Raw genomic sequence first — 13,782 nt, 5'->3', positions numbered from 1 at the left:
TTTTGAATTGAAATCGATTTCTCAATTCACAAAATTAAAATTGATTTCTCATTCCAAAATTCGAACAAAATCGAACCGAAGTTTGGAAGAAATTGCCGATTGTGGTGGTGGTGGTTGAAATTGCCGATTGTGGTGGTGGTGGCGGTTGAACTAGTCTGCGGTGGCGGTGGTGACATTCTCATTTCATTGTTCAAAATGTACTCGGATCTTGAAAAATGCAAAAATTAGAACATATTTTAATAAATTTAGAACATGCTTGAATATATTTTAGAACATGCTTGAATAACATTTGAATACTGCTGAATAAAGTTAGTACATGCTTGAATAAATTTAAAACATGCTTGAATAACATTTTAATACTGTTGAATAAAGTTAGTACATGCTTGACTAAAGTTAGAACATGCTTGAATAAATTTAGGACATGCTTGACTAAAGTTAGAACATGGTTGAATAAAGTTAGAACATGTTTGAATAAAGTTAGAACATACTTGAATAAAGTTAGAACATACTTGAATAAATTTTGAAACACAGTTGAATAAAGTTAGAACATGATTGGATAAATTTAGGAAGCTTGAATAAATTTAAAACATGTTAGAATAAATTGAGAACATGTTTAATAATTTTAGAACATGCTTTAATTAATTTTGAAACACTGTTGAATAAAGTTAGAACATGCTGAAAGCTTGAATAAATTTAGAACATGTTTGAATAAATTTATAACATGTTTAATAATTTTAGAACATGCTTGATTTAATTTAGAACATAAGCTTGAAATTTTCGAACATGTATATATGTATATGTGTTGACTAGGTTTTCATGTTCTAAATTTAGAACATTGTTCAATAAATTTGGAACATGCTTAAATAAGTTTAGAACATGCTTGAACAAATTTAGAACATCGTTGAATAAATTTAGAAAATGATTGAATAAATTTAGAACATGAGCTTGAAAATTGAGAACATGGTTGAATAATTTTTATTAATTTAGAACACGAGTTTGAGAATTTAGAGCATGGTTAAATAAAATTAGAACATGCTTAAATAAATTTAGAATATAGTTGAATAAATTTAGAACATGGTTGAACAAATTTAGAACATTGTTGAATAAATTTAGAACACGTTTGAATAAATTTAGAACACGAGCTTGAAATTAGAACATTTATATATGTACATGTGTTGACTTGTTCTAAATTTAGAACATGGTTGAATAAATTTAGAACATTCCTGCATTTAGAACATGGTTGAACAAATTTAGAACATCGTTCAATACATTTAGAACATGCTTGAATAAATTTAGAACATGAGTTTTAAAATGTTGAACATGGTTGAATAAATTTAGAACATGGTTGAACAAACTTAAAACATGCTTGAATAATTTTAGAACATTGTTGAACAAATTTAGAACATTTTTGAATAATTTTAGAGCATGGTTAACAAAATTTAGAACATGCTTGAATAAATCTAGAACATTGAGAGTAAAAGTGTTCTTACCGTAAGAAGTGTTCTTACCTAAGGAGGTGTTCTTACCGGATCCCTCCCCCATATATATATATATATATATATATATATATATATATATATAAATTCAAATTATTGAAAATCACTCCATTTACTTACTAGTTTATCACAAGCCTCTTTTGTTTCGAGATTAACAATTACATATTTCCCATTTTTGTCGAGACTATGCATCAGATCAACAGCAGCAGATCAACAGCTGATCACCAACTGAACAGGTCAGTTTCTGATCTGTTCAGCTGTTGATCATATGTCTTGCGCTCGGGAATTTGCATAATAATTATCACAATATATACAATGATTCATATGATTAGTTATATGTTTATGAAACTCATTTCAAGTTCGTTATGCACGCCTAAGGGTCATTTGGGTCGATATAAGTCATTTATGGACAAAAATGGCATTTTCGATCCCAACTACAACCAAACAAACCTATATCCACATTATAAACCTTTTTAATGATTCATATGATTAGTTATACGTTTATGAAACTCATTTCAAGTTCGTTATGCACGCTTAAGGGTCATTTGGGTCGATATAGGTTATTTATGGCAAAAAATGGCATTTTCGATCCCAACTACCAACAAACAAACCTAAGTCCAACTTCTAAACCTTTTTCATGATTCATATGATTAGTTATATGATCATAAGACTCATTTCAAGTTCGTTATGCACGCCTATGACTCATTTGGGATGATATAGGTCATTTATGGCCAAAAATGGCATTTTCGATCCCTATTACCAACAAACGAACCTATATCCTTATTCTAAATATTTTTCATGATTCATATGATTAGTTATATGATTACAAGACTCATTTCAAGTTCGTAATGCACGCCTAAGGGTCATTTGGGTCGATATAAGTCATTTATGGCCAAAAATGGCATTTTCGATCCCAACTACCAACAAACAAACCTATATACACATTCTAAACCTTTTTAAGATTCATATGATTAGTTATATGTTTATGAAACTCATTTCAAGTTCGTTATGCACGCTTAAGGGTCATGTGGGTCGATATAGGTTATTTATGGCAAAAAATGGCATTTTCGATCCCAACTACCAACAAACAAACCTAAGTCCAAATTCTAAACCTTTTTCATGATTCATATGATTATTTATATGATCATAAGACTCATTTCAAGTTCGTTATGCACGCCTATGGCTCATTTGGGACGATATAGGTCATTTATGGCCAAAAATGGCATTTTCGATCCCAACTACCAACAAACGAACCTATTTCCATATTCTAAAAGTTTTTCATGATTCATATGATTAGTTATATGATTATAAGACTCATTTCAACTTCGTTATGCAAGTTTATGGTTCATTAGGGTCGATATAGGTCATTTTTGGTCAAAAATGGCATTTTCGATCCCAATTACCAACAAACGAACCTATATCCATATTCTAAATGTTTTTCATGATTCATATGATTAGTTATATGATTACAAGACTCATTTCAAGTTTGTTATGCACGCCTAAGGGTCATTTGGGTCGATATAGGTAATTTTTGGCCAAAAATGGCATTTTCGATCCCAACTAGAACCTATTTCCATATTTTAAACGCTTTTCATGATTCATATGATTAGTTATATAATTATCAGATTCATTTCAAGTTCGTTATGCACGCCTATGGTTCATTTTGGTCGATATATGTCATTTTTGGCCAAAAATCGCATTTTCGATCCCAACTACCAACAAACGAACCTATTTTGATATTAGATTTTTGAATCTCATACGTTAGTTAACATGTATAGTCCCAAGCATAAATTCCCGAGCGCAAGACATATGATCAACAGCTGAATAGATCAGAAACTGACCTGTTCAGCGGCTGATCTGTTGCTGCTGATCTGCAGCGGAACAGATCAGTTTCTGATATGTTCAGCAGCAGATCAGCAGCTGAACATGTCAGTTTCTGATCTGAACATATCAGAAACTGACCTTTTCAGCTGCTGATCTGCTGCTGCTGATCTGCAGCTGAACAGATCAGATTCTGATATGTTCAGCAGCTGATCTGCTGCTGCTGATCTACAGCTGAACAGATCAGTTTCTAATCTGTTCAGCTGCAGATCAGCAGCAGCAGATCAGCAGCTGAACAGGTCAGTTTCTGATATGTTCAGATCAGGCTCGCAAGCTCAGGGCTCGGTACATAATTCATGTCTTCCTGGAAATTTGATTACAGACATAAAACTACCGAGTGTAGACCAGTTTATAACAACTTAGACCAGTTAAATTTGATTACAGATCGGTACATAAAGCTTGAATACTCCAACTAAACAAACCATAATTCATATGGGAAGGATCCTGTTGTTTGATTTTCTACCGTGCATCACTCGTCCACCTGTGTGCACCTCAAACACATTCTGCACCATGTATAAAATAAACGCTTTGCACGTTCATTAAACTCGCGAATTACTTGGTCATACTTAGATTTTGTACTAATTTGCACTAATCCAATAAATACAAAGAACAATAGAACACAACATCTTAGACTTGAATGGATAATCAATATAAAATTTAATGCAACTTTAACAATCCAATCAAAATAGTTACAAGGTTGGTTACACACTGTATTACACACACACACACACATATTGCCACATCCACAGACCAAAGTATGAATGAAATGAAGATTCGCTGAACAGATCAGTTTCAGATCAGTAGCAGCAGATCAGCTGCTTAACAGATCAGAATCTGATCTGTTCAGCTGCAGATCAGCTGCTGAACAGATCAGAAACTTATCAGTTCAGCTACAGATCAGCAGAAGCAGATCAGCAGCTGAACTGATCAGTTTCTGATCTTTTCAGCACGTGATCATGTCGTTGTTATGTTCGGACGTATTAGTTGTGCATGCCATAATTATGTTCGGACTATTTGCATGCTCTAGTTCGGACATCAAGTACACGATTAGATAAATTTCTAGAATTAAAAATTAGGCTTACCATTGCATCATCCCAAAAAGTTTTCTTCAAGCCCTCGGGTACATCCTCCCATTTCAACAAAATTGAAATCTTCCGCATACAAAGGCCTGTAAATGTTGCATACTTACGGCGCCACTTACCACAAGGGTTATCGAATTCATTGTACTCCAAGTACATCTCTTCTATCGCCCCAAGTCCTTTTGTTGGCCCTCTCCCCTTTCTCTTCATACGCTTTTTAACACTTTTACTTGTGCTAACTTCATTTGCCACCACATGTTGATGGTTATCAATTGGGGGGCCCTATCGGCCATAACCTCAAACTGCTCAATTCTGTGTATATATTCATCATATTCACGATCTTCCGACTCACCTTTATCCTCCTCCACCGCTGCATCATAATCCCCATCCTCACTACGTTCATCATCATCATCCATCAGCTCATCCATAATAGGGTCATCATTATCATCCATGATAGAGCTATACCTGAAATTAAAGAAACAAAACCACGTCACAAAACAAATACATCATTTGCATAATATTATCACAATATATACAATGATTCATATGATTAGTTATATGTTTATGAAACTCATTTCAAGTTCGTTATGCACGCCTAAGGGTCATTTGGGTCGATATAAGTAATTTATGGCCAAAAATGGCATTTTCGATCCCAAATCTAAACAAATGAACCTAAGTCCAAATTCTAAACCCTTTTTTTATGTGTCATATGCTTAGTTAGATGTTTCTAAGATTCATTTCAAGTTATTTATGTACAGCTAAGGCTCATATGGCTCGATATATGGCCCAAAATGGCATATATAGTCCAAATTCTAAACAATTCATCCAATAGCACACAGAGAAAATAGTCAAACTTATATTAAAAGAAATGAACCTAAAAACAAAGCAAGACTACGAGGCCGAAGCCCAAATATCCAGGCTCAAAATATGTCCAATACAAAATACAAAAATACCAAATACGTACAATACAAACTACCAATAGCTAAAATGTGACTATTTGCCCAATATAGTAACTTTAGGTTACAAATTTCAACACAACATAATACACAAGTACATTGCATCAATATGGTTTTCTTCAGTACACAATATACAATTCTTGCACCACCAACACAATACACAAGTCTTGCACCACCAACTGCTCCTTGTTGGTTGTTTCTTCAGGCTGGTCTGAAGTCGCCTCTTGTGTTTTCTTGATTCATGTACTGTAGACCAATTGAACATGTGGCCTGTTAGTACGGTCCAACACACAGTGACAAGATCTAAATTAAAAAGCTAGATGTTGTGCCAATTTAACTTGTTTAGATTCATACCTCTAACCATTGCTAGATTTCGTCATCAACAAGTATTCCTTCCGTGTGATCTGAACGCATGTAATTTGTGTCATTATCCACATTGTTTGTCACTTCAGTTTCGGGATTGGTGAATGGAGGTGTATCATCAAAAGCATCATTCTCGTCCTCATCCTCAACATCACCGACACCGAGGATGTTTCTCTTTCCCAGTACAACAATAGACCACTTCTTATCGGCAGGGTCGGTTATATAAAATATTTGCTTAGCTTGTGATACAAGTATAAATGGCTCTTCAGTCTCACGCAAACGACCCAGGTCTACAAGAGTAAACCCACAAGGATCATCCCTTTTTACACACCTCTTATTATTATCAGCCCACTTACACCAAAATAGACCAACAGTCAATTTTGTTCCGTACTTAAGCTCCCATATATCTTGGACTCACCCATAGTAAGACAACTCGGCATCAACCGGAGATCCATCCTTAGCACTAGCATACTCTCTTGATGACGCCACAAGGGAGACACCACTATTTTGCACTGACAAGGACTTCTGATCTTGGCGCTCGGTCCAAAATGTGTATCCATTGACATCATAACCCTGATATGACTGCACGGCTTCCCGAGGACCAAGAGCTAGATACTGAACAGTTTCACAAATAGTATTACCAGCTACCTCTAGTCCACCCATCACCTTATCTTGGACCACTTAATGAACTCTCTATTATGCAATTGCGTCAATTCTCTTTCTCCTTTGGAAGGGTATTCATTAGCCAATTCCTGCTTATGCATCACCAAATATGGGTGGACGGCTAGAATATGATGGAACACATATAAGTGAGCTTGTAATAGCTTATGCGTAGGAGGTGAGATCAATTTTGACCCAATTGTACCCTTGTCTTCTAGTCTTCCCTCATGTCGAGATGTAGGAAGTCCAATCGGTTCATGTTTTGCTAAATACTCGGCCACAAAATTTCCAACTTCTTCACCCACGTTGCCTTGAATCATACTACCTTCTGGTTGTGCAGGATTCCTCACTTTATCTTGTAAAACACCCATGTGTCTCTCAAAAGGATAACACCACCTCAAGAACACTGGACCGCAAAACTTAATTTCTCGAACAAGATGGCAAATTAAATGAACCATTATGTCAAAGAACGAAGGTGGAAAATACATCTCAAATTCGCATAATGTTTGGATTACTTTTTTCTGAAGTTCATTGAGTGTTGACGGATCAAGCACTTTGCTACATATCGTATTGAAAAATGAACAAAGACTAGTAATACTATGTCTCGCATGCTTTGGCAATATCCCACGAATTGCAATGGGTAAGAAAGTTTGCATCATGACATGACAATCGTGAGATTTCATACTTGTCAACTTCAACTCGCCATTTAAAGACACAAATCTTTTCATGTTCGATGAGTACCCCGAGGGAGCCTTAATGCCATACAAGCACTCACAAAATAACCGCTTTTCTAATTTGAACAATGCGTAACAAGCCGGAGGCAAGTAATGGGTTTTCTTCTTCCCTTTGTCGTTGCCCTTTTCTTTGCCTTTGCCTTTTCCTTTTGTCTTGGCACCCCCTGTTTCCATTTCCTTCGTTCTATTATTTCCCGAAGTCTGGGGCCACAGCTCTGGACGAAACCCCTTACTTTTAAAGTATTCTCGCACTCCCTTGGTATCCTTTGTCTTGCAAGGAATATTCATAAGTGTCCCAAGAATTGCTTCACAAACATTTTTCTCGATATGCATGACGTCAAGACAATGCCTAACCGGTAGATCTTTCCAATATGGAAGTTTCCAGAACACAGACTCTTTTTTCCATAATCCAGTTGTACCCTTGTCTTTCACTGACTTGCCGAAGACCGTTTCAACACCCTTGACCCGCTCATAAACTTCCTTATCAGTCAACGCTCTACGGGCGACATCCATCTCAACATTCCCATCGAATGTTGTCTTCATCTTACGATAGGGATGATCACGTCTAAGAAGCCTTCACGTTCGCAAGAACACATATTTGTGACATTCAGAAATATATTTGGATTGTGTATCCTCTTCACAAGTCGGGCATGCTTTCATTCCTTTATTCTTGTAGCCGGATAAGTTACCATGAGCAGGGAAGTCATTGATGGTGCAGAAAAGCATTGCACGCAATCTAAACGTCTCATTTGCATGTGCATCAAATACGGAAACCCCTTCATCCCACATCTTTCTCAAATCATCAACGAGAGGTTCAAGGTAGACATCTATCTCGTTTCCCGGTTGTTTAGGCCCCGATATAAGAAGCGACAACATGATGTACTTGCGTTTCATACACAACCAAGGAGGTAAATTATATATGACTAAAAGTACTGGCCATGTACTATGTTGGGAGCTAAGAGTGCCAAATGGATTCATCCCATCCGTACATAACCCAAGCCTCAAATTCCGAGGTTCCTTACCAAAAGTGTCATGAAGCTTGTCAATAGTCTTCCACTGGGGAGAATTAGCAGGATGCCTAAGCAAACCATCTCTCTTCCTTCGATCAGGATCTGCATGCCACCTCAAATTCCTTGCATCTTTTTTTATCGAAAACAAGCGCTTGAATCTCGGTATTATGGGAAGATACCACAACACCTTAGCTGGGTACACATTCTTACCCTCGCTTACCCCTTTGCGTTTGTAACGCAACACTCCGCACCGTGGACACTTATCCAAATTCTCATACTTCTTATGATATAGCAGACAATCATTTGGACAAGCATGTATCTTCTTGTACTCTAAACCAAAGGGACACATAAGCTTCTTGGCATAATAGTTCGACCTGGGAAGTTCATTGCCAGCCGGTAACATGTCACTTAGCGCCACCAACAACTCAGTGAAACTAATGTCAGTCCAGCCTCCGCTTGTCTTGATATTGTAGAGTGTGCAAACAGCGGAAAGCTTGCTATACTTTGTACAACCAGGATACAATGGCGTTTCAGCCGCCTTAGACAAGCACTCAAAAACACGATCGCGAACTTCATCCTCGACCTCGTGCAACATGTCCTCGACACGATCATTATCATCATCAATATTATTTTCAACGTCATCGTCATCCTCATCCTCAAAACAATCGGCTTCCCCTTTCGCATAGATAGCTTCTTCTTGTTCATGCACAACATTCTTACTAGAATTACCTACGTACACTCCACTCTCACCATGATAAACCCATACATGGTAATTAGGTCTAAACCCATGCATAAATACATGATCTCTAATCACCAAAACATTATTGACCGTGTTCACATTCTCACAATCGGCACAAGGACAATAAAACTCTTTGACCCCCGTACTAGCTTGATGTTGTAAAGCACTCATACAGAACTCCGAAACCCCATGCATGAAATCCTTTGTTTCACGTCTACCATACATCCAACTACGATCCATCTCCGGGAACTTCTAAACAAACCAAAACCCCCGTTTAATTGGCATAGAAAAGCAAAAACTCTACCACTTTAGCATATGCATACAGAAGTTGATTTATCGAATGAATACATGCTTCCAAAGGTCCTTATCACTCCAACCTAACCCATCCTTGAACGTCTAACTCCACTAGTGAATGCATGTCAACTATTCAATTCTAAGGAAAATCCGGCAGCATTTCCCTACTGTTCACCAAGTACACGATGTAGGTAAGTTATTACCTACATATGTACCCAGAGAACAAAATAGGGAAAGGACGAGCCAATATATTCCTTAGAATCAAAAAGAAGACATACATTCACTTCCTAAGTGAGATTAGACGTCCAAGAACAGTCCCAAACCGGGGACTATTCAAGACTTACTCCTAACGAGTAAGTCTTGAACGGGTATCTAGGCATATAATGATGATGCATTTACTTCTAGACAATAATGTAAACAGTAAACATATATACATAAATGCTCGAAAATAAAGTGTAAAGGGGGAAAACTCACCTAAAAAACAATCAACAATTGAATTTTCTACTGAACAGGGTGGGGAAGCGTCTAGCCTGCACATAAGAGCAAGAAGCTATTAGATTACAAAAAAGTGAATTGCATGTGTTCTACTGATAATAAACAGATTTTAGGCCGCATACAGATGAGATCAACAAATTAAAAATAAGGAATTGTGTTCTTGTTAATAACAAGATTTAGGCCTTATTTTCATAACTCGTTTTTTTTCTTTGTTTTTATAAAATTTTAAAGTTTAATTGGTTTTATTAGTTTTTAGTTTTCATTATTTATTTCTAATTGTATTTGTACTTCTATTATAATAATTATTATTATTATTATTGTTATTTTTTTTTATTATTATTACTATTATTATTACTATTATTATTATTATCATTATTAATTTTTATTTTTATTTTTATTATTGTTATTATATATAATTTTGATTTGTATAATTATTATTATTTTTATGTAATACACCACTGACCACCTCCACGTACCACCACCTCCCTCCCACGTACCACCACCACTGACCACCTCCCTCCCACACTGCCCACCACCACCTCCCACCACCACCAATACAACTCCCTCCCACTGACCACTTCCCCCCACTCCCACCACCACCGAATCAACCAACGCACTACCACCACGTACAAGAACAAAACCGATCGACAAAGCAATTTCATATTAAATAAGGGTGTAATTTAACTAAATTATGCAATTAAACCATACCTAGGAACATCAACCACCTAATATGGAGAGAATTGAGTGGTGAGTTGCGTCGCCGGTAAGTGAGAAGGAGCAGAGGAGTACGGAATTGCATCGCCGGTGAACATGAAGCAGAGCCTCAGAGGAGGCCGGTAAAGAGGAGGCGCAGTGCCTCGTCGCCGGTGAAGTGACGCAGCTAGCTAGGCCGTGAAGAACAACCCTATGTAGTTGGAGGCCAGCGAAGAACGACGGTGAGGAAGCACTGCGCCGTGCCGGTGGTTGGAGGCCGGTAAAGAAGAACGGCCGAACGTCGGTGGTGATGGTGCGTGGTGATGGTGCGCGGTGATGGTGGGCAGAGAGTTTGAGTGTGGACGAGAGGAGGAGACGTGAGTAGTACGGAATAAGGGAAGCTGTTGTTCTTTGCGTGAAAGTGGTGAAACGTGAATACTTAGGGTTTAAGTTGCCCTTGTTTCAAATTGGAGGGAAAGTTATATTCATTTTATTTTTATTTTATTTTTTTAACCATTATAAGTTGCTCTTGTTGTATAAGGGCAACTTTTGTTGAGCAACTTATAAGGTTTTTTCCTCTAGTGTTAGTAGGTTTCTCTATAATCCAGGGAAAGAACATTGGGAAGCGATTCAATTTTAGGCTTATTGATAATCTAGGACCAACGTCCTTTTGTAGTACCCTACCCCCAGGGGAAGTCGAATCCCCATTGTCTCCTTGAAAGAGAGATGTCCTAAACCGCTAGACGATGGGGGCATATGTGCCCAACTGCCATCATACTATGTTCATAGTATGAACAATTTTTTGAAATTGTCAATATAATCGAATAATTAGATTCAAAAGATCTTTCCGTCTTACATGATTCTATAGAATTGTTTTGTCATTTCTATTTAATTTATGAACCATTCATTCGCTATAAGATAAAAAGTTATGAAATATTTATCTATACTAATTCTATATTTGGTAAAAAAAGTAAGGAAGGTTATATGCGCTTCTAAAATATCTTTCATACTGTGCCCAATCCCAAAGTTCGTTCTATACATATGACCCGCAACAAGAAAAACAAATGCAATAGCTAAATGATGATGAGCCATATCAGTTAGCCATAAACTTTGCGTTTGTGGATGAAATCCCCCAAGAAGGGTTAGGATGGCAGTTCCCGCCCCTTGGGAGGTACCAAATAAATGACTGCTTGAATCGGGGTTTTGAGCATAAAGATTCCACTGGGACCTAATCCTTGAGGATGTGGTAATACGTCTAAGAAATTATTCCATTGAACGTACTCTCCTCTGGATCCGGGAATAGCGACATGAATTAAATGTCATGTCCAAGCCAAGGAACTTACTCCAAAGAGTCCTGACAAGTGATGGTTGAGACGGGATTCGGCATTTTTGAACCACGAAACGCTCGGTTTCCATTTTGGTTTGAGAATGTGGTCAGAAATCCATAATAGAGTCCGACCACAACGACTGAATTGATTATCTTCATGCATAAGGATAATAGATTACCTAGTAGAAAATATTGAAAAATCATCACAAACCTCCCTTTTTCTTTTGTATTGCAATTTCTGGATTATTATATGATGATTTTTTAACTTTCCATATATAGGAAAGAGATAGACTAGAACCGACATCTCTTATGTTGATGACACCAAAGGGATATTAAATGAATGGAATTGGGATATGGATGGAATATAATGAAATAAAGCCACTTTGAGGTTCCCTATGAAATGAGGCATGGAAGGGAGCCACCACAATTGATAGTTTTGGTTATTGAGATTCATCAGGAATTCATATTAATATTTAGCGATAGATATTACCTTTTTTTTCAAACGAATTGAAATGATTGAAGTTTTTCTATTTGGAATCGTCTTAGGTCTAATTCCTATTACTTTGGCTGGATTATTTGCAACTGCATATTTACAATATAGACGTGGTGATCAGTTGGATCTTTGATTAATTCACAAATATTTTTTTGATTTACCTCCTCCTTTCTCGAATCAACAGGAGGTCAACTTTCGATTAGATTAATGTTCATTTATTTGAGTCTAATTCGATAATTCAATTTGCTCTACCAACAATGGAATCACGATCTGTAGGACTTGAACCTACGACATCGGGTTTTGGAGACCCACGTTCTACTGAACTGAACTAAGAGCGCTTTCTTAAGATAAGAAAGACTGGAAAGAAAGGTTTTTTTTTTAACTCAAAACTATATCTACATCCTACATGCATACACTATCTATGATATAGAGTATCATAAAAAAAATGAGAGATTATGCATGTCCAAATTTTATCAAAATTTCAATAAATTCCACCTTACTTCTCAAAGTAAAAGTAATTAGGTAAGGATGACAGGATTTGAACCCGTGACATTTTGTACCCAAAACAAACGCGCTACCAAGCTGCGCTACATCCCTTTCAATTCAATTCGTTACAATAATGTAATTGTAAAGAATCCTTGTCTTGTTTTCCACACCTTTCTTATTTCCCCTGTAAAATGGATATTAAGGTATTTACGTGGCACGTCAAAAATGTGCATATGCTTTGGTCTAGGAGATCCTGTGTTAAAAGGTTATACAGATGCAGATATGGTCAATGATGTTGATTCGCGAAAGTCAGTATCAGGTTACATGATGACTTTTGCAGGGGGAGCTATATCATGGCAATAAAGGTTACAAAAATGTGTTGCATTATCAACAACAGAAGCCGAGTATATTTGTGAGGGGGTCGAAAAAGCGCGAGGCTAATGCGTGACCTCGTCCCTCGTGGGTGTGACGATTCTTTTTATTCAATCAAGTGTAATTGGATTTCCTGTGAGTTTACACCCAATTGACTAGTAATATAGGAGTCGCCATTCAGTTTTTAACAACAATGAGAAAAACTGACAAAACCCGGTTATCGTGACATAAAGGGAGTGCAATTATGTTTGATCACGACGGCCGTAGGTTCCCTTGTGATCCCTGGTGTGGGGATCTCTCAACATACACCCGCAATGTAGAGATTGAGGTTTCGGGGGACTGTAACTACCGAGAGGAGTACTCGCTCGTCGATAACTCCAGAGGCAGGATATCATTACTAGCTCAGCATAAATAATTGAAGGGACATGCGTTAACTATTAAACTAATCTGAATTGATTTTAGCAATATGCAACATATAATACTAATTCGATCGTGATTATCTGATTTAAATAGCATTAGGGGACCTAGCATGATAATCCGATTTCCCAAAAATATTATATTTGTTAGGCGTGATAGAACAATCAGATTAGGTTAGTTTAACAGTTCATAAAAGGGCGAGGAAAGCAGTTAAATCATCGAAAAGGGACACATTACGACGCACCCTTGAGAGGTGCGTCACGGTTCTCAGAAAACTAACCACTTTG

The 13,782-nt window shown here is 37.0% G+C and overlaps 1 protein-coding gene and 2 non-coding genes across 3 annotated transcripts; all 3 read right to left on the bottom strand.

Annotated features, from left to right (window-relative positions):
• Positions 1-7,745: 7,745 nt before the first annotated feature.
• Positions 7,746-9,158, bottom strand: LOC110797474 (uncharacterized). The gene has a single exon (XM_056842271.1). It carries the CDS (start codon positions 9,156-9,158, stop codon positions 7,746-7,748), a length of 1,413 nt encoding a protein of 470 aa, XP_056698249.1.
• A 3,326-nt stretch (positions 9,159-12,484) lies between these two features.
• TRNAW-CCA (transfer RNA tryptophan (anticodon CCA)) lies at positions 12,485-12,558 on the bottom strand. Its single transcript has one exon. It is a non-coding gene; the product is annotated as a tRNA-Trp (tRNA).
• A 185-nt stretch (positions 12,559-12,743) lies between these two features.
• Positions 12,744-12,817, bottom strand: TRNAP-UGG (transfer RNA proline (anticodon UGG)). The gene has a single exon. It is a non-coding gene; the product is annotated as a tRNA-Pro (tRNA).
• Between the last annotated feature and the right edge of the window lie 965 nt (positions 12,818-13,782).

Source organism: Spinacia oleracea, chromosome 4, assembly GCF_020520425.1.
Source record: "Spinacia oleracea cultivar Varoflay chromosome 4, BTI_SOV_V1, whole genome shotgun sequence".
Taxonomy (NCBI): domain Eukaryota; kingdom Viridiplantae; phylum Streptophyta; class Magnoliopsida; order Caryophyllales; family Amaranthaceae; genus Spinacia; species Spinacia oleracea.
Note: the sequence above shows the minus strand (reverse complement) of the source record. Positions and strands in the feature narration are given on the sequence as shown.

Excerpts from the sequence above, each read along its gene's own strand:
- LOC110797474 (XM_056842271.1), bottom strand. The coding sequence starts at position 9,158 with ATGGATCGTAGTTGGATGTATGGTAGACGTGAAACAAAGGATTTCATG.